The sequence below is a fragment of the Pterocles gutturalis genome, unplaced genomic scaffold, assembly GCF_000699245.1.
Source record: "Pterocles gutturalis isolate BGI_N339 unplaced genomic scaffold, ASM69924v1 scaffold23138, whole genome shotgun sequence".
NCBI lineage: Eukaryota > Metazoa > Chordata > Aves > Pterocliformes > Pteroclidae > Pterocles > Pterocles gutturalis.
In genome coordinates, this window is record NW_010123660.1 from 6414 (window position 1) to 33646 (window position 27233).

Consider the following 27233-nt stretch of genomic DNA (forward strand, 5'->3'; position numbering starts at 1 on the left):
GCTCCCTCCTTCTCTACCTCATCCATTTTTTGCTGTCTGAGTACCGGGGACCAAGCTGGTAGGGGTTTCCCCTCTTGGTTTGCCTGGGTTTCATCACTGGCAGAGACAGCAGCATCTCCCAGCCCAGTGCTGGGCCACTCGTGGGAGCAGACACTTAGCTGCACGGGCACCGTTTACGTGTTTCTGTCATCCAACCTAAGTACCAGTGAGGGGAACCCTCAAACTAAAGGGCTGTAGTCTTATTTTGCAAAAATGGCTTCCAGATAAACTTTCTCTTTTTCCTCCCTCCCTCGTGTAGTGCTAGAGGGTGCTGCTGAAGAAGAGGCTGAAGAGCCAGACGCTACTATACATACTACACTAAGTGAGGAGACCAGCAACCAAGAAGAGAGCCACAGTCAATCAGGGGATAAAAATGAAGGTAACTGGTTTGACTAGCTCTGTGTCACTCTCTAAATTAGGGCATTGATTAAGGCTTGTAGAAACATTTCTTACCCATCCATAACCCTTATCTGTGTGAACAGTATAAGATACATTGATCAGAACAACTGGTGCATACGTTTATTTTCCCATCCCTCACCTTTATCTGTCTGAAAAGTATAAAATAAGTTGAGCAGAGGCATGGGCCCATAAATACTCAACTACCACTGCAGGCTTCCAAAGTAAGATTTTCTTGGCTCCCAGTAACTTGGCACCATGTTGCTTAGCCTCAAAAAACCACCTGTTTATAATGCTCAAACTGATCTTCCAAAGACAGTATTATGCAGAGATCAAATGTTCACAGACAAACATGTTCCCCCTTGTTCACCGCCACATCCTCTTGTGTCACAGTGACTTTCTCACAACACACACTGAAGATTCTGTGCTCTCCACCAGAAGTGACAGAGCAATAGTCTTGCAGGGTGTTCCTGTTTGTTCAGGAGACTTCTTTTGGGGGAAAATAGTGTTTATTTTGAAACCATTTTCCTTTTCAAACTCGTAAAGAGGAAAGTGGAGGGCTTTACCTGTGTGTTTGACATGTCTGTATGTTGAGAAACTAGAGATGAGATTTTAGGTCTGTTTTGAGTTTGATGTCTGAAACAGGAGCATCCCTGCTACCTACAGAATGTGATGGAGAAGTCTGAATCTGGACAGCTTTAGCTGTGGCATTAGTCATGAATGTAACACATACACTCCATTGACTAACATGGCTTGATAGACCAAAAAGAAGAATCTACATAGATGCCAGCTGTGGCAGTAAAGAAGCATTTGGGGTGATTTGGGGTTTTGTTTTGGTTGGATTTTTGCTAATTTAGCTTATTCCATATACAGAGCTGGCTTAAGCTGTGCTAGAAAAAGAACCCAGGACCCTACACTGTGTTACTAATGCCTTAATTGTGCAGTTCTGCTCAAAACACGTGCTTGCTTGAATGATTGGGCTTGCCAGAGCGTGCATTCATCAGTACTGCTCTACTAGTTCATGGTGGTCACAAGGTACCGTGAATAATACCATTTTACAGCAAGAGAATTTAAGGTAAATCACTCTATAAGCCCCATACCGAACTAAGGTTGAAAATGAAGAGAACGTGAGTTTAAGGTAAATCACTCTATAACCCCATACTGAACTAAGGTTGAAAATGAAGAGAACGTGAATGTCCTATGAGAAGAAATGCATGTCTTGCCCTCTGTGTTCCAATATGAGAAACTTTTCCTGTTACAAGAAGTCCATGAGGTGTTGCCTGTGCTTCGTGATTATCCAGCAGAGTGTGATCTGAGTTACAGGCAGCTGAAAATACTGGGGTATTATTTTTTTTTCAGATGGCCTAGAAACTCCTATGTGTGTCTTTTTTTTTAATTCCAGAGAAGCATCTGGAAAGCTTAAACAGCTACAAGGTATCACCAAGTTCACCAAACAGTTTGGACGGAGCAGACTTGTCGTCCATTGACGCCATGATGTCAGCAGTGATGAATGTGGGAAAGATTGCTGAAAATGGCGGGAACTCTCAAAATGTTAAATCCCCCTCAAAGTCTCCTGCACCAAATCGGATTGGCAGGAGGAACCAGGTATGTAAACCCAAATGCAGGGAGGGTGATAGGGAGACAAGTAGCTGCATGAAAAGTGATAAGACATACTTATGTTTCTTTGATTGTCTTGCCTTTTTTTCCCTCAGTGGATATTTCTTGCCTCTGCCATTGCTCCTCTGTGTATGTTTTCTGGTGACTCTCCAGAAGATAACTTTAGAAAACTGGGAATCGAAGGGGTCCACTTGCTTGAATTCACTTGTAAAACACTTGAGCACGAGGTCCAATCTCATGCAGTGGTGAGCTGGTCTAGCAGATGTTGCTAGCACTGACAAAGCTGCCTAAGAATTGCTGCTTCTTCCCCGTGGCATCCTTTCTCCAGGCTCTTACATTCACCTGATCTGTTGGGGGACCAGTTCATTTAATGGAACTAGGAGAAAAATAGCTCAGAGAGGGGCAGAGCAGCTTGGCACAGGCTTGGCTTGACCATCATATGGGAACCCTTGTGAGTCATGGTGCTGTCCCCAGCGAAGATCCGAGTGATTTAAGGTTAAAGGTGGTGCTAGAACGAAACATCCACCAGGACGCGCATTTCACACGTGTAGTGTAAGGTTCCTTTACTTCATGGTTAATAAAACTATGAAGAGCTATTGCAGAATGCTTTGTACAAATTTTGCAAAACAAATATATATAGCTTTTATCAGTTTTTTTCCATTTACCAGTTGATGGCACCAGTTGATAGCAATATTAATCTAAACAAGTGAAAGGAGGGAGTTGTATCAGTTAAAGCTGTGATTATTTATAACCAGGTTTTTCACCTTCTGAGCCAAGCCCTACCAGTGAAGGTAGGGTGCTGCAGAACATGAAGAAATACTCCAAATCCCTGTGTCTGTTTGACTTTAGAGCTTGCGGTGAGTCATGGAGAATTTGTAAATGAATCAAAATGTAACAGGGACCAGAAAGGTTGAAAGGCATGACTCATGTGATGTTCCTATAGTAGTTTATTAATAGCTTGTCAAGTAGCTGCCCAGTTGACAGACTTATGACTTGTCTTGGATTTTTTTTGCTTGAAAGCAGTTAAAAGCCATTAACTGTAAATTAATATTCTTAAATTGAGAGTCTGGGAAGTATACAGGCAACTGTGTTTGTCAGATTTTATTGTCTAGCACCTGGCTTTAAGGTTTATTTGCAGTGTTCCTACTTAGGGGCTGCTCTGGTTCCTTGATTTCATCATATGAAGTGAGGCACTGGAGTTCAGAGTAGTCTCAGTGGCAGTGCTATTACACAGCTGTCCACTGGTACACCATGTGGTTTGGCTTCAGGGAAGTTTATTAGCGTTAGTGACCTTTATTCCACCTGATGTTTCGATGGGCATCGGATCAAAGGAAGCTCAAGAGTAAATGTGACAGGATTAAGAGGGATTCTTACAGCATAAAAATAAACAAATACATTGAAAACATAGTAAATAGGCTATTTGTTTTTAGGCTGAAAGATCGTTATCATCAGAGGGGCAAATGGCTACACTACTGAGAAAATAGAAGTGAGATGTGAAATATGAAGTGGATATCAGTCTGGCTAGCAATCTCTAATACAGCAAATTTCCACTTTCAGCATAGCAGCGTGAAAGCACAGAATTGTTTCGGTGTGTAGCAGCACACAGATCTCAGAACCTGGTCAGAATGTGCCCCCTGTTTTAATTTCAAGGATAATAACAGTTATCTAGTTTTCTGGGTCTGACTGCTGTTTCCCGTGAGTTGTCAGTGAAACATTTTGCCCTGAACCTTTGTCCCAAAGTCTATGGTTCTCTTTATAATGCTGACTTTATCTTTGCTCTAGCCTACCTATAGTCTAATAAATGTGTTCTCACATCAACCTGCATCCATTTTAACTTCTTATTTGCTTTGCTCTGGAAGAAAGTAGAAAGTGTGACAAAGGTGTTTCCTTGAGCTGGAGAAAACCACACAGATCTAATGCACAACTCCAGAAGCGTTTGCCATCAGTTGAATGCAGAGCAGTCAGGCCAGGTTGACTTACTGAAGGGAGAGTAGCTAACAAATTAACTGCTAATTTTATCTTTCAGTTCAGGAAGTGTGTTTTCACCAGCCTGGCTCCTGTGGGGTAGCTGAGTGATATGCTTTAAATTTGTGAGTGGGGGTGCTTTTACAATAGGGATGATGATGTTTTTTGGTCTGCATTGAGTCAGGCAGCAGCATTCCTCTTGCAGCTTCCCTGGATTTGCTTGAGTTGTGTTACAGTATGTGGCATGTACCCTGTGTGACCACTGGAGAAAGTTTGGGTTTTAGTTAATAATAAACCCCAGATTCAATACTAATCAGCTCTGTCTGAGCTATAGTGTTTTTCTGATCTTTGCTTCAAGGTGAACCAGTAATTACTCTATCTTCTGTTAATTTGCTGATTGGAAGAGCAGGCAGTCTGAAAAGCAGGCATTGAAATAATCAAGTGTATCATGTAGAACTGCAGCACTAGTTTAAAGGGGAGGGGGCAAAAAAAAAAAAGTGGTAGGTTGATAATTTCACAGAAATACCCTGGGGATTAAACACCATCTTAACTGTTAACACAGCCACAGGGATTTTCTTCACAGCACAGTGTGTTTGTTCTCTGTCCTGAGCCAACTTTAACAGGGCTGCAGTATAGTTGGAGCTGAACATTACTCCACAGACAGGTTGCATATAGTAAAATTAAAGTGTATAAGTAGGATGGAATGAACCTGTGTGAATTATATGTTTGTATATAAAAATGGAAGGGGCACTGGGATAAAGCATTTTAATTTTCTTGGGGTGTTCGGATTTCATAATGGCAGCCTTTTTTCCTTGCTTTCTAATGTTTTGTGAGTAATGGTATGTTAGGCGTTGGCCTGTGTGTGTAGCCTACAGTGATTACCTGTAGGATGGAGAGCCCTGAAATACGGTTAGAAAAAGATGTACAAGAGAAACAGTAGGGAGGAGCGGGAGAACCTGATTGTTGCAGTCCTGATCCCTTTAGAAGTGAAGTCACCAGTTTTGTTTACATCAGGCAAAATGGGAAAATAGTTCTTCATCCATGTCCACGGGTCACTGAAGTTAATACAAAATTATCATGAGGCTATTTTTGAAAACAGTGTTAGATTTTAATAGGGGACTCTCTAGAATGGTTCCCCAAATCATGTAGGAGGGGATATTGCTTTACTGAGACTTAACAAAACCTTTCTCTAGCACTGTGTCAGCATCTTCCCTCCTAGCATGCAAGAGAAGTTGTCACAGAGGCTTGGGTTAGTCATACTCAATGTCCTCCACAAATGCTTGTGCCTCACAATCTGGAAATTGTTGCTTCTGAGTTGATGAGTTTTGGGATGGTGATGGGGGAAAGGAGTTATGTGGAGAGAGGAAATGCACAGATACACTCATACCCGTCAGCTCCCTCCCAACTAAAGAGCTACTGAGGACAGGTTTTATTTTTTGCTTGTTTTTATGGTTTTACTAATGATGCTTAAAATAGCCAGCAAAGAGCTTCAGTTGAACTTGTCCTTTTGGCATAAATATTACACTTTCCCATCGGTTATGCAGAGATGGTTTTTGTACTGTTTTGTCACTGGAAGTGTAGGTAACAGGCGGTAGATTTATCCAGCTGGTGAAGATTTGCATAATTTTACAGAAAACTGAGGTTTAGTTTTCAGTGCCAGGCTATCTTCCTTTTAATATTCAGGCATTGGCACAGATGCTGCACCTGGGCTCCTTAGTGGTAAAAATACACTTTACGTCATGCAGTAGCCATCCTTGCGGACAATTCAGGTGAACGCCTTTGGTTCCTGCAAGAGTGCCATTTCATCCTTGGCTGAAAGAGTGGCGGCTTTGCTCAGTGTCACAAGGGCATACTTAAATCAGGCTGAGCTCTACAGTTGGCTTCATTGTTTGTACTCGTGGTTTGACCATGGTTACTCCTGATTCTCACCTGGGTGGAGAATAACCGGGTTCATAATGTGTTCTTTTTGAGTCACGTACACTCCTGCATTGTCACCTCTTTCTTGCTATGATCTCATCAGATCTTGCAAGCTTCAGAAGGGTTGGGCCTGGCCGGTGTGCCTGGATGGGATGCTTCCAGGAGAAACACAGGATGCTAAGGGAAATGGTGCTAGTGATTCAGTAAACGTCGCTCTTCCTTCCGAGTCAGCCGTGGAGCAGAACATACAGCCCCTAGAAAAGGGCACCAGGCTCAGTACCCTGCTGTTGAGATAGGGTAGAAAACCTGAAGTCCCAGTAACTTGTGCTTATTAAAGATCTTTTGGGAAGATTAGTGGCGTTTGCCCACATATTCTGGCGGTGTTCCAGTAATTACTTTCTGCTCACCTAAATTCCTCCTGGCAGTTTGAGCTGGTTGCAATAATTGCTTATACTTCCTGTCCTGAGCTGCTACTGCTGAGTATCTGTGTGCTGTTAAAACAGCTGCTGTACTTCTGCGGTAGTTGCAATGGCTCCTATTGACAAATTCAGAAGTTTCTGAAACTTCCCTGAGGGATGTATCAGGATGATAAATGTATACATGTAAGTTGTTCTGTTAGCAGTTGCCTTTTGTACTGAGGATGGATTATATTTTTTTTCCATCCCCAGCAGTAAGAGCTTTCGAGTTCTTTTATATCGATATTCCTTCTTTCTTTTTTGTTTTGATTTGTTCACAGGAAACAAAAGAAGAGAGGTCTTCCTATACCTGTCCCCTGTGTGAGAAGATTTGCACTACACAGCACCAGCTAACTATGCACATTCGTCAGGTATGCAGGGTGACACCTCTTGCTTTCTTACTTTTATTAATGTCTAGTTTGCCAGTGTGCATTTTGCAATGGTGAAAAACAATTCCATGTGCAAACCAGAAATGCTTCATTATAACTTCAATTGCTTTGCTTTTATTTTAGCCTTCTCCTTGTATTTAAAAAAAAAAAAAAAAAAAACCAAACCACAAACCCAACCCCGAGGTGTGTGATTTTCTTCCCTTCCTTCCCCAACACTCCCCCTGCAGTGGCTCAAACAAGGATGTATGTCCTGTTCTGCATAGCTTAAGGTATCCTAAGGATCCGGAAAACCGCTTCCATCATGAGGCATAAGTCCTGTTTTCTTATCCTGTTTGAGTACAGATCCCTTTACTGGTCATGCAAATTAAGAAGCAGGAAGACAAAATTTTTGAATCCTCTCAGTGTAAAAGAGCCTCTTAGTCCTTCACAGGGTTAACAGTTTTGGGAGGCAGAATTAAAAATACTTTTTTTTTAATGGATGATGCACTTTTTTGTGAGCTACAGGCCTCTCCTTGCTCCTCTTGAAATATATGCATACTTTATAAGGAGCTTTGGCCTTCTCTGTGTCAGAAGGTTCTGCTTTGGATGCTAAGGTTGTGGTTCACGACTGAGTCCACTAGATACTTATTACTTCAGTTTTCCCTCCTGTACTTTTTTTTTTTAACCTCTCCTGGGTTGTGTGTTTTGGGTTTTTTTGTTTGTTTGTTTTTGTGTTTTTGTTTTTTGGTTTTTTTGTACATGAAGAAACCTTCAAGTCTCTGAATGCAAGTAAGAAAGAGGGGTACATATGGCACAGTAGCTAATGGCCATATTTTGGCCCTGTCGTGTATTCTTATGGCCACAGAAGCCTGCACATGCACTCAGAAGCAGTTTACTTCTGTTTTCTTACTACACAGTCAGTTTGAAATTAATCTCTTTAAAGAGTATTTGTTTTTAAGTGTCTTTCTTCTGCCGTGAAGTTTATAATTACATCCTCTTTCTGTTTTACCCCTTACCACTCACCCAATCCCAAACCACTGCACAGCTTAAAGTATCCCAAAAGGTGGGTTGTTTGTTGCTGAGTCCCTTTCTATCCTCTTCTGATGCACACCCAAGCAGAAATGCTGCATGTGGCAGGCATTGCAGGCTGTGTGAAAAAGCTGCTTGTACATTAAGGAGTTAAAAATGAAGGGTGGGGATGCAGTTGAGGGGGGAGGGCTGGGGAGGAGAGGTATTGCAGGGCACACCTTAATATAAGGTATTGTGCCAAATGGCTCTTTAAATCTGTTTTTAAGATGTTTATAGTTCTCACTGGTATTTCACTGGTACTTCAGAAGGGGCATTCAATGAAAAAAAATCATTGCTTTCTCTAGCATAACACTGACACTGGAGGGACAGACCATTCCTGCAGCATCTGTGGAAAGTCTCTGAGCTCAGCGAGCTCCCTTGATCGCCACATGCTGGTGCACTCAGGTGAAAGGCCTTATAAATGTTCAGTATGTGGACAATCCTTCACCACCAATGGAAACATGCACAGGTGAGTGTTGATTGTGACTCAGGAGTTTGGAAAGGATTACAGGGTAGGGGGCTGTTTTGTTTCCTTGGAAAGACTTTCAAGATGACTAAAGACACTTAGTTGGGCACAAAATGTGGACTCTCAGTGACCCTACAAGTACGGCATGACATACACACGCGCAGTACAATTACTAGGATACTTAAGCTGTGGAAAGAAGTCAGAAGTGAGAAGGGTCTTCCAGCTCTCTTCACATATTATCAGGAGTTGTTACTGATATCCAGAAATACTGCTTTTTGGGTTTTGTTTTTGTTTTTTGGACAAATGGGATGGATTTTTCTCAAAGGACAAAAATAAAAAATGTATAGGCAAGCTGTAGAGGACCTTCTAATTTGTAGCTTTAGAGAAATGGATACAAATCATGGTATTGGAGGTTCTGTAGTGGTGTTGTATGTTAAGTGGTTGGGTAGCCAGGTGCCATTGTGAAGATACCTCTTTGGAATAATTGATCTTGTTTTAAAATACATATATCAATACTTGCTTCTGCCGTAGACAACTTACTGCCCTGATCCAGAAAATTCTCTCTAACCCAAGTTGACGAATGTATTTCATGTAGTTTCCTTCATAGGGATGTAGCAATATGTATGGTTGCCAACTGGGGAAGCAAAATGTTAAATCACATGGATGTTCCTTCCCCTCTCTAATCCCCCAGTTCAGTATTCATTTATTTGCATGGGTGGAGTACCTCAGAGCTGATTAAGACTTTGTGAATTCCCACATAGCTTTAGTCCCCATATCAAAGAGTTTGCAACCTACAAAGAAACTGCAAGACAGGTGGGAGAAAGGAATATAGCTTATGAGCAAAATGACAGGAGTGATGGTTACAGACTGGTTCTGTGTGGGAAGGAAGAGATGTTATTTCCATTATTATTACCAGTCATTTTCCAAGCAGTGTGCTATACGTGGAATGAAAGGGGTGATTTTGGTGATAGGAAAGATAACGTAATTCTGCACAAAGGAAGCAATAGTTGCTTGCAGCTTTACCTTTTCTGTATCATATTGTCCAGGTTAAACAGTTACATGAAAACAGAGGGGAAAAGGGAGGGAATGCAGTTTTGTAATTCCATATTTATTTAACTTACACTTGGCTGGAATTTGGGAGAGTTTGAGACAGAGGCATAAAATGAGAAGGGAAAGACACGAAGATGTTCAGAGGACATACTGGTCTTGGGCATTGAACAAATCACACGTCTGACTCATCTGACAAGAGGTGTTACAAACCACATATTTGCCAGACTGGGTCATTACTCTGTCTGCCATGAGGAGGGCAGGGCAGCTGCTGAGTTGCAGCTGGTGCCACTGTCAGCATCCAAGGCAGAATTCCAGTGCTGGGACTCTGGGGTGGTCAGACACTTGTGTCCAGGTCCTCAGACTCGGCTGCTTGCTGAAGGACTGCTTGTGGGGTTTGTTCGGCTTTTTGCTCACTAGGCATCTTCTCATCCTCTCCCAGAAGCAGGAAAGGGAGGCTTACCCTGAGACTTGACTCCAAGTCTGTCAGATGTTGATGTAGTCACCTTTGCTTATGCGAGTTTCCCCATATAACAACTCTTACCATGCTTTAACAGCAAATTTGACAGAACTGCCAGGCTCAGTGACTTGCCCAAAAGAAGTAAGTACAGATCAGAACCTTCTGATGAGAAGATTGTTGTGTTCTGAATTTTTCTCTAAACGAGATGTTGTTTGAAGTTATCAGGATGGAGTGCTGTGTTTAGTGACTGCACCAAGAAGGACCTAAGCTCATGTAAGGAGAATCTTCCTATTTAAAAGTTCTTTCTGTTTGATAGGTTCCTGCTTGCTCTGTAAAACTCCTTGTGTAGGCCTGCACCTCAGCAGCTCAGTGGGACATTGCAGAAACCTGTTACTGAGCTTGGTGGCACTGCAACAAGTGACCTCAGACCCATGACAGGCAAGATCTTGAGCACACTGAAACAGGCTAGTTTTGCTAAAGGAGGGTGGTGGTTGGCAAGACTGTGCCACCTTTTTTTACAGTGAATAACCTTTCCTTGTTGCTGTAACAGACTGTAATAGTGAAGTGGAACGCATGAATGTGCAAGTAGGCAGATGAGGATAAATGCAAAGTGAAATGAAATTTGTTATCTGGTGCTATGATGCATTCACAAGGAAGATGTACATTTTGCCTGCTGGGTACCTCCTTCTAAAACAGGTATTTCTAGCCTAAGATAGTGTGAAGTAATTTCCTTCGTAGACATCTCAAACTTAGCTGTAGCATCAAGTCCAGTGGCCTGCCAGTGCTGTGGATGAATGCCTCTTGCATCACATTCAAAACTGCTTCTGCCTCAGGATCCTAGAGCAAGGACCTTCTTGCCAGGTCCTGCCATGTGTGCAACTCCCACAGGCCTTGCTTGTAGTGGTGCTGTGTCTGTTTTTCTGTACCAGTTGGATGATAACACACATCTGTTTTTTCTGCTTTTTGTACACAGTTCCTTTATGGTTTGCTGTTTTTGTGCTACTGTATCTAAGTGGTGACAGACATATGCCCAGAACAGCAAAGACTTAAGATTTCTAACCTGATCCTGGTAGCCAGCATGGTGGTATACCCTGGAGCATTGCACAGTGTGGGGTCAGAGAGAGGAGCTGTAGGTTTAGCAGAAGGTCGTGAATGTACTGCTAAAGAATCAATGTAGCTTGTGAAGCAGGAGCCTCTCAAGGATTACAGCGTTTACGCTAAATATGCTTAGTGCATGGGAGAGGAGCAAGAGAGAAGTTAGTCTCCCAGTATCTAAACAGGGGCAAAATTTGTAGGCACATGCTGCGTACATCCTCTCTTCTCTTTTGCCCCCTCTGCCTTGTTTTGGCTCTTATTTAACTGTCTATACTATTTTTTTAATCCAAACTTCAAAAACACCTTTTAGGGGAAAAATTCCAATGAAGTGGTTTTGTCAAGGGGCGTACTGCGCCACAGGAGTGCTCATTGCTGTTCCGTTACAGGATGAAATTTCTGATCCATTTTTCCACCTCATAGCAGCCAGCTCATTAGGCATTCAGCTGAGCAGAGGAGGGAAGGAGACAAGTTTTGTTTGCTTTTTTAGGTTAGAAATCAATGTTGTTACACTTTCAAGTGCCTATCCTCTCCATCAAAAGTAATTTTTTTCTGCCTTCTCTGTATTAAGGGAGAAAAAACCCTCCAGAGCTCTTATTTGTTGCTCTTTTGCATGACAGCAAAACTTTTTTTGCAATAGCCAGGCTTTCTGTGGAGTGAGATTACCATTTTCTGCCCATCTCTGAGTTAGTCTAGCTGTGCTGGGGCATTGCATGTACTCTTCACCTGTGAAATTGATGCTGCCCTTCCTGACTCCCACAATACATGCAACACTTCATTTGTAAATGAGTCATAGCCTCTCATATAAAGTCCAATTTATTTTTGTTGTGCTCCTTGGCTCCTTGACAGCAACTCAAGTTGAATGGGCACAGCAGACAGGAGTGGAGGGGCAAGGTTCTCTTGTGCAGCACCATTCAGAAAAAGAGGGTAAAACCTGTTTCCTTTTCTGACCAGGGTGACTCTTGGCCGGGATTTTCAACAGGGAACCATAAGCCTGGGGCAGCTCAGAAAATTGTCTTACAGCTGCCAGACTGCTCAGGAGTGGCCTCCTGTGGGGGCAGTCGCAGAGCAAAGGTCTCTGGAGAGTGCTCAGTGTTCAGAGCGAAAAGCTGATTTTCTCATTCTTCTGAATGTGCATCAAGCTAATGGCCTCTGTATCAGTGCTGCTCCTGCTGTTTGGGCAGGGGTGTTGCAATCTGGTACCGTAACTGGGAGATCCATCAGTGTCTGGTATCAGGAACAGAAATTGCTCTGGAGAAGGAGAGCTGGAGATGATGCAGAGTTATTTACAGAGATTTCTTTTTGACCAGTACGGGAAAGAGCAAGTCTTCTTGTAAGTAGCAAGCCTTCTAGCTTCAAGGACTGATTCAAGGGTTTGGGGGGTTGTTTTCCTGGGACTTTTTAGGAATTTGGAGGAAGGAGTTACATGGTAGTAATTCTGAGTTCAAAATTCCTGGAATGGCATTGCAATGATCAGTACATAAAAAAAAAAAAAAAAAATCTGCAATTTAGAGTATGCTAATCCTCACACTGTTACACTAGAGACACAGAGCCTATGGCTTTCTCTCAGTCACAGTAAATTAAAGTTGAATATTCTCAGATCTCCATCAGGAACATAAACTATGTAGAAGGAAGGGGGGGGGCGTAAAGAGTTTTCTGTAGCTTCGTAAGAGCTGGGGATTTCCAAAGTAGTGTCCCAAATCAGTAGACTGTAATTACTAAAGGCTTTCATAGAATCATAGAATGGGTTGGAAGAGATCTTAAAGATCATCTAGTTCCAACCGCCCTGGCATGACACCTTCCATCTGTACTGTCACGGTAACTCCCTAGGGAGTTTATTTACTCTGAGGAGCCCTTTTAGGCCTAGTCTCTGCCACCACATAGGAGATTGCAAGCCTCCTACTCCGTCTCCATGGCTGCATCTCCCCAAAATGCAGACAGAGGAGTTAGGCTGCTGCTGTGGGTTTTAGAGGTGGTGGTGGTTTGTAAGCTTTAGCAAGGGACCTTGAGGTAGAGAAAGACTTTGCTGGACTGACTGTGTTGCATTCCAGTAGAACATGCATCAGGCTTCAGGGGGAAAGGCGATGCCTCCACTTGTTCCAAAAGGGTTTCCTTCGAGGGTAGGAGACTTTGCCAACATCTCCTTTTCCATTTCTGTGACTGAGGATGGTCCATGACTATCACTTTAAAATAACATTTTCCTCCCTGCCAAAGACATGCCCTCCATGCAACTTGAAAATGTTAATACAATATAAATGCCAGAAGGGAGGCAGGAAATGACCTTCCTGCCAGTTTCCAGTGGGTAGCTACTAAAGGCTCTGTGGCAAGTCTGAAAAAAAGGGATAATATATGTATTTCAGCTTCCCCAGTTTGGTAAATGAAGGTGCAGTGTCCATGGCTGGTGTTTGCCAGGCTGTCCATATAGGTGCGGTAATGCAGACTGACTGAGGTGTTTCATATGAAACCAAAACGTCACAGGTATCTACCATCTTTCTCCATTCCTTACTCTATACCTAGCAGAATTCTTCATAATAGCTTTTTTATCTACATCCTGCTTAGGTACTTGCATGCTATTTATGAACCATCTCAGGAACAGGTCTCAAAGTTTGGGGATTTTTCTTTTCTGGCATGTGCAAAACACCACATGCAACAACCACATGCAGAAGTCTTTGAAACTCAAATTGGAAGATCTGGATCACAGAAGCTATGCTTTGAAGCATGCTTACAAAGGGTCCTATCAAAGAAGGTATCTCTTCTTTTAATTAAGAAGGCACTTTCATTCTCAATCTTATTTTCAGTGCTAGATAATTTTCCCAAACTTCTCTTTTTAATGCATTGTGGAGAGGCAAACAGCTGGTTTTGTTATCAAAATATGGAACTATTCTGATGTTCAAATTAAGTCTTTTTTAAACAACACCTTATGTGCGTGTATATGTTGCTGAGTGACTTTTTTGAGAAAGACAAAAAACGCACGTGGTGGAAGGTAACCTGTGAATTTTGATGTTTTAACCAGCCATCTTCACTGGGAAATGAAGAGTGTATGCATGTGTAAGATTGGTAATGTAGTGGTTGGAAGATAAGCGTTGCATCCTGATAAAGGCATAGGTCCTGAGATGCATACGCTTTAATGATTTCCCCCACTCTCTTTAACATGACTCTAAGTTTCATGGGCAGGCATGCGTACAGGCTGCCTGTGACTTTGCAAATATCCAACAGGCAGAGTGTCCTCAAGATCCGGCTGAATCCATCCTCTCCCTGCATTCCACCTGTGAATTGCTCTGGTGTTATGTATGCCATTGGCCTGCTTCCAGGACGTTGTGTGTGCTTTGTAGGGTGCAGTGCAGTAACAATGCCCAGCCTCTAAGTACAAATAGGATCTCTGCAGTCTAGCACGTGCAGTCTGGTATTTGCTAAGATGAGAGTTTTTGGAGGCAGAGCATAACCAAATGTGATGATGAGCTTTTGTTTTTTTTTTTTTTTTTCCCCAGAAGAAAAGAAGAACTGCTTTATTACAACATGGTTTGGTTTCTGGTGGTTTCCAGAGATGGCCAAGTGGAAATTTGGTCTTAAACACTGGGTAGCTTTGAAAAACTGACCATACAAGATCTTGAACCCAAAAAAACAAATAACCAAGGAACTTGCTGTGCTGAAAATGATTGGCGTTTCATGCGTGTGAAAAGGCCTTCTCTTATTGTCCTGCACAATAGAAATGTCTCTTTGGTCATCTCCTAAGGAGCTTTTATTTCAATGTAGTAATTGGTAGGGAGTGTGCTTAAATACGAAGAAGCAGGCTGTATTGCTGGCTTTCAAATCCATTCCTTATACGTGGGGGATGATTTAACCACTGTCAGCATGCTAGTGAAAGATAAGCTGCAGCAAATGCAAGTGCCCTAATTCTGGAGCAGGGATAACAAACACAGAGGACTAATTTTTGCTTCTAGTAGTTGATGACTGTAGTTGTAGGAGACAGGTGAGATGTGATAACTGTTTCGGTTTTGTTTCCAATTAAAAAATGTTTCTTACATTTTTGCTGCTATTTCTTGTAAATAAGGATGGGAAACAGGTGGAGGGAAGGTTTTTTTGTGTCTCTCCTGCCAGCAGATGTATCCAGCATAAATATTTGATATTCTGCTGGGATTCTCATGTTTTGAAGAAGATTACAAAAGAAAGAAAAGATTTTCAATTACAGTAGAGCAGTAATAGCAGTATAGTCTGTTTCTCTGTGTCTTTGGTGAGAATTAGAAGACTACAGTATTTTTCATGGTCCCAGGCAGAAACTTTTGTCTTTCTCACTGTTGGTGAGTAGATTGGTCATCTTTTGTAAGGACTTTATATAAACTTTTATTTAATTTACATGACACATAAATAGGGTGCTACAAAACAACCCCTCTGCAGGTATCTTCAGCTTTAAGAGACTCTGAAGGAGCTCTTGTGCCACAGTGCCTCTGTGAGCTGTCAGAGCTGAAAGGAGATGCCATGATTTCGGACATGTTACATACTGCTTGTAGCGTTGGACAGTATCCCCCTTCAGTTATCATTAAAGAACAGCAAAGGAAGTTAACACAAAAACACGAATGCTGAGATCTGATTAGAATCAAGCGAAGCAAGGAAGTGCAGAGTTAAGATTTATACGCAGACCTTAATTAGCTCCATTGTTCTTGAGAACCCAAGCGTACACAATGAGGAGCATTATACTTGCATCTCCAGAGCTCTTCAGTACCTAAACATAGGAAAGACTTCAGTGCGCTTTTCATTCCTAGATTTTGTGTGTGTTACCTTTAAGTAATAGCTAATTCCGATTTCGTGCGTTGTAGGGTTGTGGTGTTTTATGTTTTGGTTTTCTGCAGGCAAAAAAAGGGGACACGCTGCTCTCAATAAGTGTAGGTTTCTGGTGCCACTTGTGCTGAGGGGAAGGTGGTCTGACATAGCAAGAGTAACACCACCCTCCTCACGGGCAATAACATAAATCTCTGTAAAACAGAGCATATTGAGTGTAGCTTAGTGCTGCTTTGTTACCCATGTCACAGTTCAAATGAGCACAAGCCACTTGACAGATTAGACTGTAGTCACAGAGCACATGGCAGCCCCGAGACCTTGATCTTTCTGCATAAGTACCCTTTCAGGAACATCAGCTCCTCTGAAGGTCTAGTATTCTCGGGGGTATTACCTCCCCTTCTCACCTTGAAGAGCTACAAAATAAATACAAGCCTTAACTTAGTAAGCACTAGAAAATCCAGGCAATCTTTGTAGGGAGTCAAGGTGCTTTTAGTCCTTTGCCACAAGCCTGACGTTAACGTGATTCTTGCAGAGATGTTAGCTCTCAAGGTTAACAAGTAATACGTTGTTTTGTTGGCATTTCGGTTGGTGGTTTGTCTTCTAGCTTGCATTTTGGTTGGGTGATTCTGTGTAGAAAGTGCTGGTGGTGAGAAAGTTTGCTGGGAGAGTTTGTATGTTAAGGTAATCTTTGCTCAGCCTGTTGTGCGTGCACACTTGCATCACTTCTCTACTGAATATGTGTTCACTCTGTTCCTCCTGTTGTCTGAAAAGACTCCTGGGCCAAGTACTGGCAAGAATGAGGAAAAACTCCATCTCAAACTGCATTTTGGTTGCTGTCGTTCCACCTTTAATGGATGTCTTCCCGCTTTACCTTTTCCCCCTCAGTGTCTAACCTGCTCAACCTGTTCTAGTTCAGCATGCTGGAACCAGCAAACTACAGAACGTACCCCCCTCTCAGGGTCAGCAGGTTTTTTCCTTTCTTTTTTCCCCCCTTTTAAAAATAGGCTATTTGTTACTAGTGGATTGTTAGCATTTGGGGAAACTAAGCAAGCTGTAAAAAACAGTGAGGGTGATCTTGGTGTTTGGGTTTATCCAGGGCCTTTCACTCAGGTTTTTGAGCCATGATGCTCACTTGCATGATGCATGCAGCTTAGGCAAAGACACAGTCTATAAACCAATAGTGCCATTGTCCAACTGGTAAATAGTACATAATATGGAAATACTGCTTTCTCTTTCTTGAGGGCATCTATAGATACACTGAGTTCCTCCGACTGCTCTCTTAGCTGATGTTTTCTAACCACTCTCAGCAACTTTTTTTGGTAAATTCTCAGAGTTGGCTCTCCAGTGCTTCACATGGAAAGATGTCTTAAAACAGAGGAGGGATACAACTTCTGTGTGGCTCATATTTTACATAAAGCCACCTCAATGTGTTTTCTTTCTTGGCAGTTTCAAACTGAGGGTAAAAAGAGTAAGGCAATCCATGTTGCTCATGGTTTCACTTGAGGGCAAAAGTTGCCAAACTACTGTAAAGTAGCCCAAGTCACGCAGGGACTTCTGTTTCCAGGTACGGCGCTTGACTAAACAGACATGTAACAAGACGTGAAACGTTTCATAGTGCTTCTCTGCTCAGCAGGGGAATGCTGTGAGATCACTGCTGGTGAGGAAGGAGGACCACATGTTCAGGAACAGGAGAGGAAATGGGCTGAGCACGTGAAACCTTTTGCTAGGATGCCGTCCTGAGCGCTGGGAAAAGTTTGCACAACTTGCGTGCGTGCAGTGATAACCCCTTACTTCCTTGCCCCTCGAGTTATTTGGTGACTGCTGATACCAGGGTGACGCGGAGACCCTGCTTTAGTGAAGATGTGCTTCTCTTATCTAGAACAGCTTCCTTGCTTGCTTGCGTCTATGTGAGTGTGTGCCAGGGGGAGGTATTCAGCTCCATCTGTGCAGTGTCCCCAGCATTGCTGGGGCCATCTATTCCTCCTTGAGCTGTGTGACACAGCAGGTTGGTCTGTGCTGTGTGCCATCAGTGTTGCTCAACAGTGGAGCGTGAGAGGGAAGCAACTACATGAGGGCTTTGCCTGGTTCTGGGAAATAGCTGGGGCTTACATTTGCTTGGCTGATAAAGGGGTGCAGTTCTGGGCGGGAGGCAGGATGAACCTGGGACTTCTTCAACCATTTTTACACTTAAGGATAAAACTTTTTCCCCCTTCTGACATCCTCACTCAGTTTCTCTCTCTCTTTTTTTTTCCCATGCTAAAATTTAAAGCTACTTTAATTGTCCTTACCATCTAATAACACTTGTTTTCTTTAAACATGAATTTTCCTAAAAAATCAACAATGAAATACATTAAGGTTCTATGCCATGATAACTAAAGGACTTGCCTGAAAACCACAGATTTCCAAAAAGATGAAGGAAGGAAAACAGCAGTTCAGAATGTCCCAGGCCATTTTTTTGATACTTCTTAAAAAATCTTATTCCTGTTTAATTTTAGTGTTGTTAATAAACTTTTGTCTACAAGCTTAAAGAACCACATGGTCCTCAGAGGGATCTTGTTTAATACTATCCCTTGTGAAAGAGTTTCTTATGGCTTGGAAGTCTCCTTGCAGTATCTGGCATTATTCATTTAGGTCTGCTCTGAATTTAATGCAGGCGGCGGGCAGGCAGTTTGGTGAAGTGATAGTGGGAAGCTCACGCAGCATTTCCCTCCTCTTTTTCCTTCTCTTATGCAAGGATTGATGCAAACTGCAGATTAATGCTTTCTTTTGCTGTCCTTTGGGACATTTTGCTTTGGAGGCATGGTTTGAATCACTTCCCTGTCACAGCATCATCAGGCAAATATTTGTCTGTTTTTTTCCCTTTGAGGTGTTCTGACAACGCTGCTGGTAGGGAACAGGAGTAACTTTGAGCCAGGCTGGGAATGCAGTTGTATCAATCTCAGCCTGTTTGAACTTGCTGATTGTGCGTAGCAAGTAGTTGCTTAAATATCTGTGAATACAGCATAATTATTCAGAAATGGTACACACACACCCCCTTTGGATTTGTAGATCAGTATCTTTCCTCTCACTCATGCTTACAACTTGCCTTTATTCACAACAAAGCAAGATTTTATTCTGGGTTAAAAATACAAAATCCTTAGGTACCGTGTATTGGCAGCTGCGTGGCACTGGTTAACTTTGCAGACTGTCCTGGTGGCACTGAAAAGGGATTTCTAATCTGTCATTTGAACGTAATCACATGTGGCTTTTGCAGCCTTAGCACACCCAGCTAGTCTCTAGTGGATCTAAATAACCACGCTCATGTCATCCTAATGATGCTGTCTGACGCCCCGCTGTAAGGCTGTTTTGTCTTTGCCAGGAGAACCTCACTGCACAGGGAGATAAACAGCGTGGCAGCCTGCACTGAACATGGGGGGATGCTTACGGCACGTCCGTGTGGCACCACGGGCTGCAGCAATTCCCAGGGGGACGCTGAGGGGGCTGCTACACCGACATGCTGCCGCATGCTGCTATGCAGGGCTTGCTGGGGCCGTGTTAGCCCTGATAGACCCAGAGCTATTAAGTGCTGGGGCCTCCATGAGGATAAGGAGCTGTGCTGCTGCACTGGTAAGGTTGCAGCACCTGGGTGCTGTGGGGAGCTCCAGCTGTGCCTGGTTGCAGATATGCAGCTAAAATGAGCCAGTGCTTCCCAATCTGAGCCTTCCTGGACCTGTTCGCCCCACCCTGCTCTTTCACTGCGTGTGTTGCAGTGACTTTCTTACTAGCGTAGCTGTGGAGATTTCTTGCCGCTCAGCTTCTCTTTGTTTATCCAATGCTGTTTGACACTGGTTACCACTAAAATATTTGGTGGTACGTGAAATTTATTTTGAGGTTGCTCCACAGTTGTAAGAGAGCGTTTCCCAAATGGTTGCGTTTTTGGTATTTGAATGTCTCTTGACTTTCTGTGGAGTGTGCATGTGTGTCTGAAGGCTTTTTGGGTCATTTTGGGGTTTTTTTTCAGGATACAAATACCAAACAAGCCAAGAAGACAAGACAAACAGTAACTTGTCCAAGTACAGATTGTGTCTGATTTGCAAAATTACCTGCATCTTTCTGGTTCCTATGATTGCAGCTGGCAAGGGCTGAGTGGTTTGTTCTCTTAAGTGGGTGATGTTGGTAATTAGCACTGGAAATACATTGTCAATACACATTCCCTAACTGTTTTAACAAACAAACAACTGACTAAACTCTTTAACCCAGGGGTATAATGTTACCACACTTTTGACTTAAGTTCCAGTCGTAATCACAAGACTTTTAAGGAGAGGGTTAGCAGCAGTATATTAAGTGAGTGCTCCTAAAACTGCTGCTGCTTCACTTTCTGTTTAGGATTTACTTCCCCTGCATGTCAAACAGCAGAAGAGGAGTCCCTGTGTTTTCCTACATTTCTAGAGAATTTAGGCTGAAGTAACACTTATTAGGCAGAATGAAACAAAAACCATGACAAAGATGACGTGACCTAGGAATCTTTCAAAAGAGATGTTATCAATGTAATTTTGCAAGCTGTCTTCTCTTATTCTGTGAGCCATTTTTCATTGTTATTGAAAATATGGGGTTTTTTTTATTCTTTGGAGATTATTTACTGTTATTTTAAGGTAGCAATGTAAGTGAAAGATCTCAGGGAAGAAAACAGTGGAAGAGGTACAGCAATTGTATCAGCTAAAGTGTACTTAGGGCATCTGACCAGCTCAGTTATTCCCAGACTAGCTTGGTGAACTTGAGTAACTCTTTACATTGGCCAAAAAAAACCCCCAAACTATATTTTAAATAACATGAAGGATGGTAAGCATTGATTTTTATTCTTTGTCTTTGACTGGTTGGATGTGTGGCTCCCTTGTCTTTAGATAAGCATCAGATGTATGAGGATCATCCCCTTGACTGTGATATTAGACTGCTCAGAAATCACGAGGGAGATGAGGAACAGCTACGTGCAGCACAGTAGAGTATAGGGTACATCTAGTGGTAAAGTGAAGAAACTTAGAATAGTATGTGGGATATGAAGCCAGAACCTGAACTTGATACTGTCAGATGATCTCTCAGGACTGATAAAAGCCTGGATTCATTGGCCTCCCCACTGTGTTTCCACAGGCGTGGAGACATGAGGGAGGAGGAGGGTGCTTATACATGTGCTGGATCCTGCGCTCAAGAATTAATCTTGATTTAGATGCCGGGACTTTCCTAACCAGGCCTCAGTGAAATTGCTTGCTGCTCCCCCTCTGGACATGCTGCTCCTTCTAATCAGACCTACCTAGCATAAACCTCTCTTGACTGAAAGCCAGCAATGCTTGTGCTGGCCTAGTTATAAGCGAGAAGGTTAACCCTGGACCCTGCTTAGAAGCTGCAGGTACCCCCTTTTGTTCAATACCTTCCTTTTGCCCAGGTCTCTGAGCCAAGCAGGCCCTTTCTCTTAGGGACGTGGAGCACATCAGCAGCCATAGAAACCCAGGGTGCAGCTATGGTGTGGTTTTTCTCCCCAGAGTTAGAGGTGAGGGATTCCCACGGACGCTGAAGGATGCTTCCTTTCCAAGAGCCAAAGTGGTGCTGATCAAGTTATCTGCATGCAAAGCAGGAGCTCCTGGTTTTGTTTATAATTCAGTGGGACCCAGAACTGGGAGCAGCTGCGCCTTGCAGTTGTCTCTTTCAGGATGCTTTGACTCCTTGTTCTAGCCTTGAGCCAGCCAGTCAAAACCTGCCCACGTTCTGGTTTTGGCATTGAAGCTGTAGGCTGCCCTGTTTTGAGACCTCCAGAAAGCTTATATGATCAACATGCAAATCCTCTCACCATTAAGAAAATACAGCAGCCCTTTTTGGACACGCAGTAAAGACCGGGATGTGACCAGCAGGAGCTACATGTCACTTCAGTAGGACACTTCCCTCCCACTACCCCCCAGGCTCCCTGAGTTGCTTAGGCACTGATCCAATACCATCCACATGGAGAAAAAGGAGTAAGGCACTTGAGTTCTGCATTTGTTTATTATTACAAAAGTCTTTTATTCAGTGAAAAGTAGCAAAGTATTCACTTGCTACTGTTCTGGTGGAATAGTCACCCTTCGGAAGTCACACTCTGCATTACAGTGTGGGGCTGAAAACTTTTTCCGCCCATTTGTTTTAAAAAGGAAAAAAAAAAGGAAAGAAACTAGAGGAATTCTTGTGCAGTATCATCTTAGTCATCCTGTTCACGTGACCATTAGAGGGGAGAGGAAAGTTGTGGCAGAAGAGGGGAAGCGGAAAGGGATTCTTCTGGGGCGGATGGAATGAAAGACAGTCAAGCACTTGAAAAATGCGATTTTGTGGAGAGGGCTGACTGGCACACAGTCATAGCACAGTCGGATCCTCTTGGCTCACCTGTGAAATTCCTTGTGTGAGGGGGAGGGAAGAGATTATGGAGAGAGCTTTTTCACATACAGCTGTGCTGTGAAAAGCATAGTATGCAGCAAGTTATCTGCATTTTTTGCATAGCAGTTCTTCAACATTAAGAGTTTAGTTCAGAGGTGGATCAGACCTTGTTTGGAAAAGATTTAATTTCCTCTTTCCATTTTGGGATTATTCTTTGCAAATTCTTCTGACTCTCTGTTTGGTCTCATTTTAAACAGAGTTCCACCACTTTCTCTGAGAGGTTGATCAAGGCTAGCTAGCACATAGTGCGAGGGAGTCCTCTCTAGGATTAAGCTCAGATTTTTATCTCCTTTCATCCTGTGGGTCATGGTTGCATTTAGTGTTTCACCCTATGTGTACTTGCATGTATGCTGCGGAGACTAATAACCACCATATGAAGTGCAGGTTTCAGGGCTCTGTACATTCCCAAGCTTGTCTGCTGTTCTTGGGTTGTTCTGTAGGATGGCTCAGAGCCACAATTCATTTATGTAAATTAGAAAAAGCACCAGGTTTCATCAGTTGTGGCTCTGGCTCTCTTCTGAGCTGCAGTAGTGGTCACTTCAGAGCTGCCGGCACATCACTGTAACCTGCATCTGTGGCTGAATGTGAGCCTTTCTGTGCATGTCTTACTTTGCCCTTCTTTTTTGCACTACATTGTCACTTAAAGTGTTGAATATTTATCTTTATTTTTTGGAACCTATGAACGCCATATCATTTTTCTTTATCATTATAAGATGCTGAAAGTCGGGCTGACTTATAAGCCTGGCTTTTGTATTCAAAGTATGCCAGTGTTTTCAGGCCAAAATATGTTGTTATAGTCACAATGGGAAAATAACTTCTAATCACAGCTTTGTTCCTGCTCCCCTTGGATCTTGGCGGGCTAAACAGTGAGGTCGAGCATTTTCAATGTTACATGTAAGATCTAATCAAGGAAAACTCTTCTGCAGGAGGATAAGGCAACACAAATGCTCCCCCCCGCCCAGCCTCCTTAATTATAGTTAAGAAACTTCTGAAGTAAAAGAAGCCTTGGTGAAGGGAGTGTTTAAAAGAAAGGTTGTGGATGTGGATGTGACTTGGCATTTGGTACAGTTCAACCAAGTTGGGTGATAAATGTTTTCTCGTGGCAGAATGACATCCATGTTGCAAAGTAAAAGAGAAAGATGAAGATTGTGTCTATCCTTTGTACTGCTCGCCTTTATCTTCCTGCTTATCTTGGGCTGTAGCTCTAGTAAGCTTTTTCCTCTCCACCCTTGACTTGATGTAGTGAAACTTGCTTAACCTGCCAAAGTGAAAAACCTGCTGGCTGTAATATGGACAGGTTGCAAGTCTCCTCGAGAACTCTGGAACTTGCTGCTTTGGTTTCGGATTTTTCTTTTTTCCTTAATGATCACATGCACAGAGCTATCACAGTGGCTGTGATATTTGACCTACACAGTAAAAGTCAAAGGTGCAGTCAGGGTGTCTTCCTGTTTATAGCTCAATAGCTGGGGCTGCTTCCTTTCAAATATGCAAAACTAAAACATGAAGGGATTACCACATTCCTTGCTGTGGGTACGGATTCTGCTTTTGCTGTTAGGGCATGGCAGAAGTGTGCGTGTTGCAGGAAGGAGAAACTGCAAGCTGGAGGCAGCTGATGATTTTGACACCAGATGTAGCAAAGCCCCATCGTTGTGGTGCTGCACCCACGTTAGCAAGCCTTGCCTTCTTAGCATACGTTATATTGCAAACATGGCTGGACTGCTTTTGGGACTTGGAGGAGCCAGCGTGTTTGCGTGCACTCGGTCATGCCAGGCAGAGATGCCGGGTTGGATTGACACTAATCTGGAGGTCTCAACAGTTTCTCCTGTTGGCATGCTGGGGATGTGCCATTGCGCCCCTCTCAAGTAGGTCCATCTCCATCGAAACAGCCAGAGTTCAACAGGTGGAGAAACGGCAGGAGGGAAGAACTCAGCCCCGAGGAAGCTGTTTTGCATGGGTAGCTGCTAAACAGTTCTGCATACTTGTTACTGGCAGAAAGGAGACTTTAAAAGATAATAGGAACAAAAAGTACCATGCTTAATGCTTAGCAGGTTTTTTTGTTGTTTGTTTTCTTGAGTGAATGTGATTTAGCTTGACTGCTTTTGCTCTCTAGCTCTCAGAAAAGTAATTGTCCAAGTAATATTAGCCAAATATCAGCCCAGCTGCCAGAAGGCTAAGTATGCAGGCCATGTGTGAACCACCTTCTAGGTTTTGTTTTGCCTGTGCAATTGAATGCTATGTTCTGTTGTTTCCTAGATGCTTTCTGAGTTTTATCTACAACCATGGTGGACAGAAACCCTTTGAAAAACAAATAACTGGTTTCTTCTTCCTTATTCTTGCCTGAATACAGGCAACTGCTCCTCACACTGCTGATTTAACACCTGCAGGAGGTTCTGGGATCGACTTAGCTAGCACAAGAAGTTAGATCAGTGCCATAAGGCAGGAAAAAAAATACTAAAAAAAGAATAAAGACAGTGAGGCAGTACAGTACTTCTAGATGTCTTCCCTGCTGTTTCTGTGAGACCAGGTAGCATTGGATTCATGCAAAGAAGTCAGTTAGCTTTGGTGCCTAGCGTGGTGGGGCTAACAGAGGGCTGAGGCTGTGTCAGCACTCTGACTTCTCCCTGGGTCCTGTCAAACCTGGAGAGAGCCAAACCCTTGGAGCTTCAGCCTTCCTTCTCCTCCCAGTAGGGCGATCGGTGGAGAAAGAGGCCAGACAAATTCAGCAACGTTTCTGTGATGTTGCGCCCAACCTGCTGGACGCATCTGCACACAGATACTCTGTCCTCCTTGAACCTTCCACGGTGTGACTGACAGGTGTCACCAGTGTCCGTCCACCATTTGTGTGACCAGTGAGGGTTACTGGGGGCTGGGGAAGTCACATTTTTCCCCATGTTGACCTGGTCCTCTGAGCAGACCCAGCCTTGCTGGGCACTGAATGCAGGTAATACCTGTAGTTTGAGATGGTAATTTAGATGCCTTTCTTAAAAAAAAAAGTTCAGAGATTGTGAAAGAAGACATTAAAAAAAGTATTGTGTGAGGAGACAGTCCTCCCAGCAGCTCCAGTGGACTCTGCCCATGGGTCAGTTTGGTCCAGTGTGTTATTAAAGATAACACACTTTAAGCATCATAGCCTTGGCAGCCAGAACTAAAACGGATTTTATGTCATAACACCCAAGCAGCTATGAGGACATATGAGACTTCTCTAGGTTACAACATTCTCTCATGTTTGAACATGATAGCTTGCAGTCAAGTTAAATGGCACAGTCCTGAGCTGAGTTGGGGGTGTGACTTTTGAAGGATGTGCCCAAATGCCATTGACATTGTCTCCCTTGTGCTGCTTTGAAGTCAGTAATATGGACAAAGGGCAACTCTCTCCTGCACTCCCATTTCTACCTATTAGAAGCAAAAATTTGTGGTGTTTTTTTTTTTCAAAAGCACTATAAATTTGAAGTGAGGCTAAAGGCCCTAGATTTGAAAAAAAAAAAAAAAAAAAAAAGAAAGAAAATTTATGGTTTGAGCTTTTAACATTCAGAAAAAGAAGCACAGGAGCAATACCCCAGAACAAGATGATGTTGTCTTCCTCGGGTTGCAAATACGGAAACTGAGAGGCAAGTGGGTCAGGTATACAGATGCTCATGCAATTGCTTCCATGAGCCATTTTGTCCCTTTGCCCTTTCCAGTTTCCTTGTGACAAGAAAAGTTGTTTTCCTGGGGAAGCAGGTTTATGAACGTGCTTTGGCAATACAGAGTTTTGCAAGCCATACCTGCTGCAGCTTAACAGTGTGACCAGACGTATCTTGACTTTGAAGCTGCAGTTGAACTTCGATGTTGGGGTGAACCACTGCGTTAAGGATGAGAAGGAAACAAGAGCTGTTGTTCTGATGTTGGCATATACCAGTCCATTTGGGGTACTGTCTGAAATTATAAAAGGAGAGCCAGCTGAAGATGGGGCACTTTTCTTGCACTGAGAGAAGTGGATGCTAAGCTGCAGGCTTTTGCCTACTAGACCATCAGAAGACTGGGAGGCCGGGTGTGGAGATATTAGGCAAAAGCGGGGCTTCTTGGATGATGGCAGATGGGCATGGTGCTCATAGGGACAGATGGTAGCGGGGCAAGTGTCACACTGCAGGTCAGGGAATAGGGGAGAGCTGCTGGGCTGCCTGCCACAGCCCCGCACAGTCCTGGGCTCTGCAAAGGGCCCATGGTGGATCATACCACAACTGCTTTTCAGAAGTTCAGTCTAGCTTATGGGATCTCTCCTGGTATGCTTTAAAGGCATACTTTAGAAATGGTGTTGGCATTAAAATTTACGTGGACTTTCCACTCCGATTTGCCTGCTTGACAGTGTCTTCTTCTCCCTCCAGGCACATGAAGATTCATGAGAAGGATCCGAACAGTACAACGAGCACAACTCCCCCGTCGCCGCTGAAGCGCAGGCGATTATCTTCGAAACGGAAGTTTAGTCACGATGCTGAGTTGGACAGAGAGGAGAGGACGCCTGCAAAAAAGGTTCCTTACGGGGCGTGAAGCAAAAGACTTTCCTGGCTACCTCCTAAACTGTCAGCTGTTGTGTTCATGCAGTCAGCGTAGAAATATTAAAATGGGGTCTTGTTAGAGCCCTGTATGTATTTTAAGATGCCATGCCTTTCTGTGTAGCCAATACTGTTATCTGAGATTGAAAAATGAATTTCTGATTTCAGAGATGGAAATAATTAATTTTTAAAAATTTTTTTGTTGTTTAAATTTTTGGATTTGCTTATAATGTCTGTTAGGTAATCGATGTTGGATGACAAGAGGATGAACTATTCCTTTGCTACTGCAGCTTTTCCCTTTTTTTTTTTCTCCCATTTACTTCATAGTAGTCTTGCAGGATAGTGATTTGAACTTTTAAAGAAAACCAGTGTTTACTTGAAAAGCAGCAACAGCTTAAGTCTTTTTTTTGTCTTGAGCTGAAGAAAAATAAGTCTGTAGTACATTTCCCTTTCACAGTAGCATAATCCTGCATTATTGGAGTTGCAAGAGCAACCAGAAAATATTTACTTGTCTAGACCTTTCCATTGAGGTTTTGTTTATGAAATATTTTAGTGCATTTCAGTCATTCATGCAAGATACATGGTGGCAGTCAAACTTCACTC

General features: G+C 43.0%; 1 protein-coding gene across 1 annotated transcript in view; it reads left to right on the plus strand.

Moving 5' to 3' along the window:
• The first annotated feature begins 303 nt into the window (after nt 1-303).
• RREB1 (ras responsive element binding protein 1) overlaps nt 304-27233 on the plus strand; it is a 67142-nt gene continuing 40212 nt past the window's right edge. The window contains exons 1-5 of the mRNA XM_010077995.1: nt 304-418; nt 1838-2040; nt 6671-6760; nt 8131-8294; nt 26463-26607. Of these exons, the coding sequence (XP_010076297.1) occupies nt 1927-2040; nt 6671-6760; nt 8131-8294; nt 26463-26607 (513 nt within the window). The 5' untranslated portion in view covers nt 304-418; nt 1838-1926. The remainder of the gene's footprint in view (nt 419-1837; nt 2041-6670; nt 6761-8130; nt 8295-26462; nt 26608-27233) is intronic.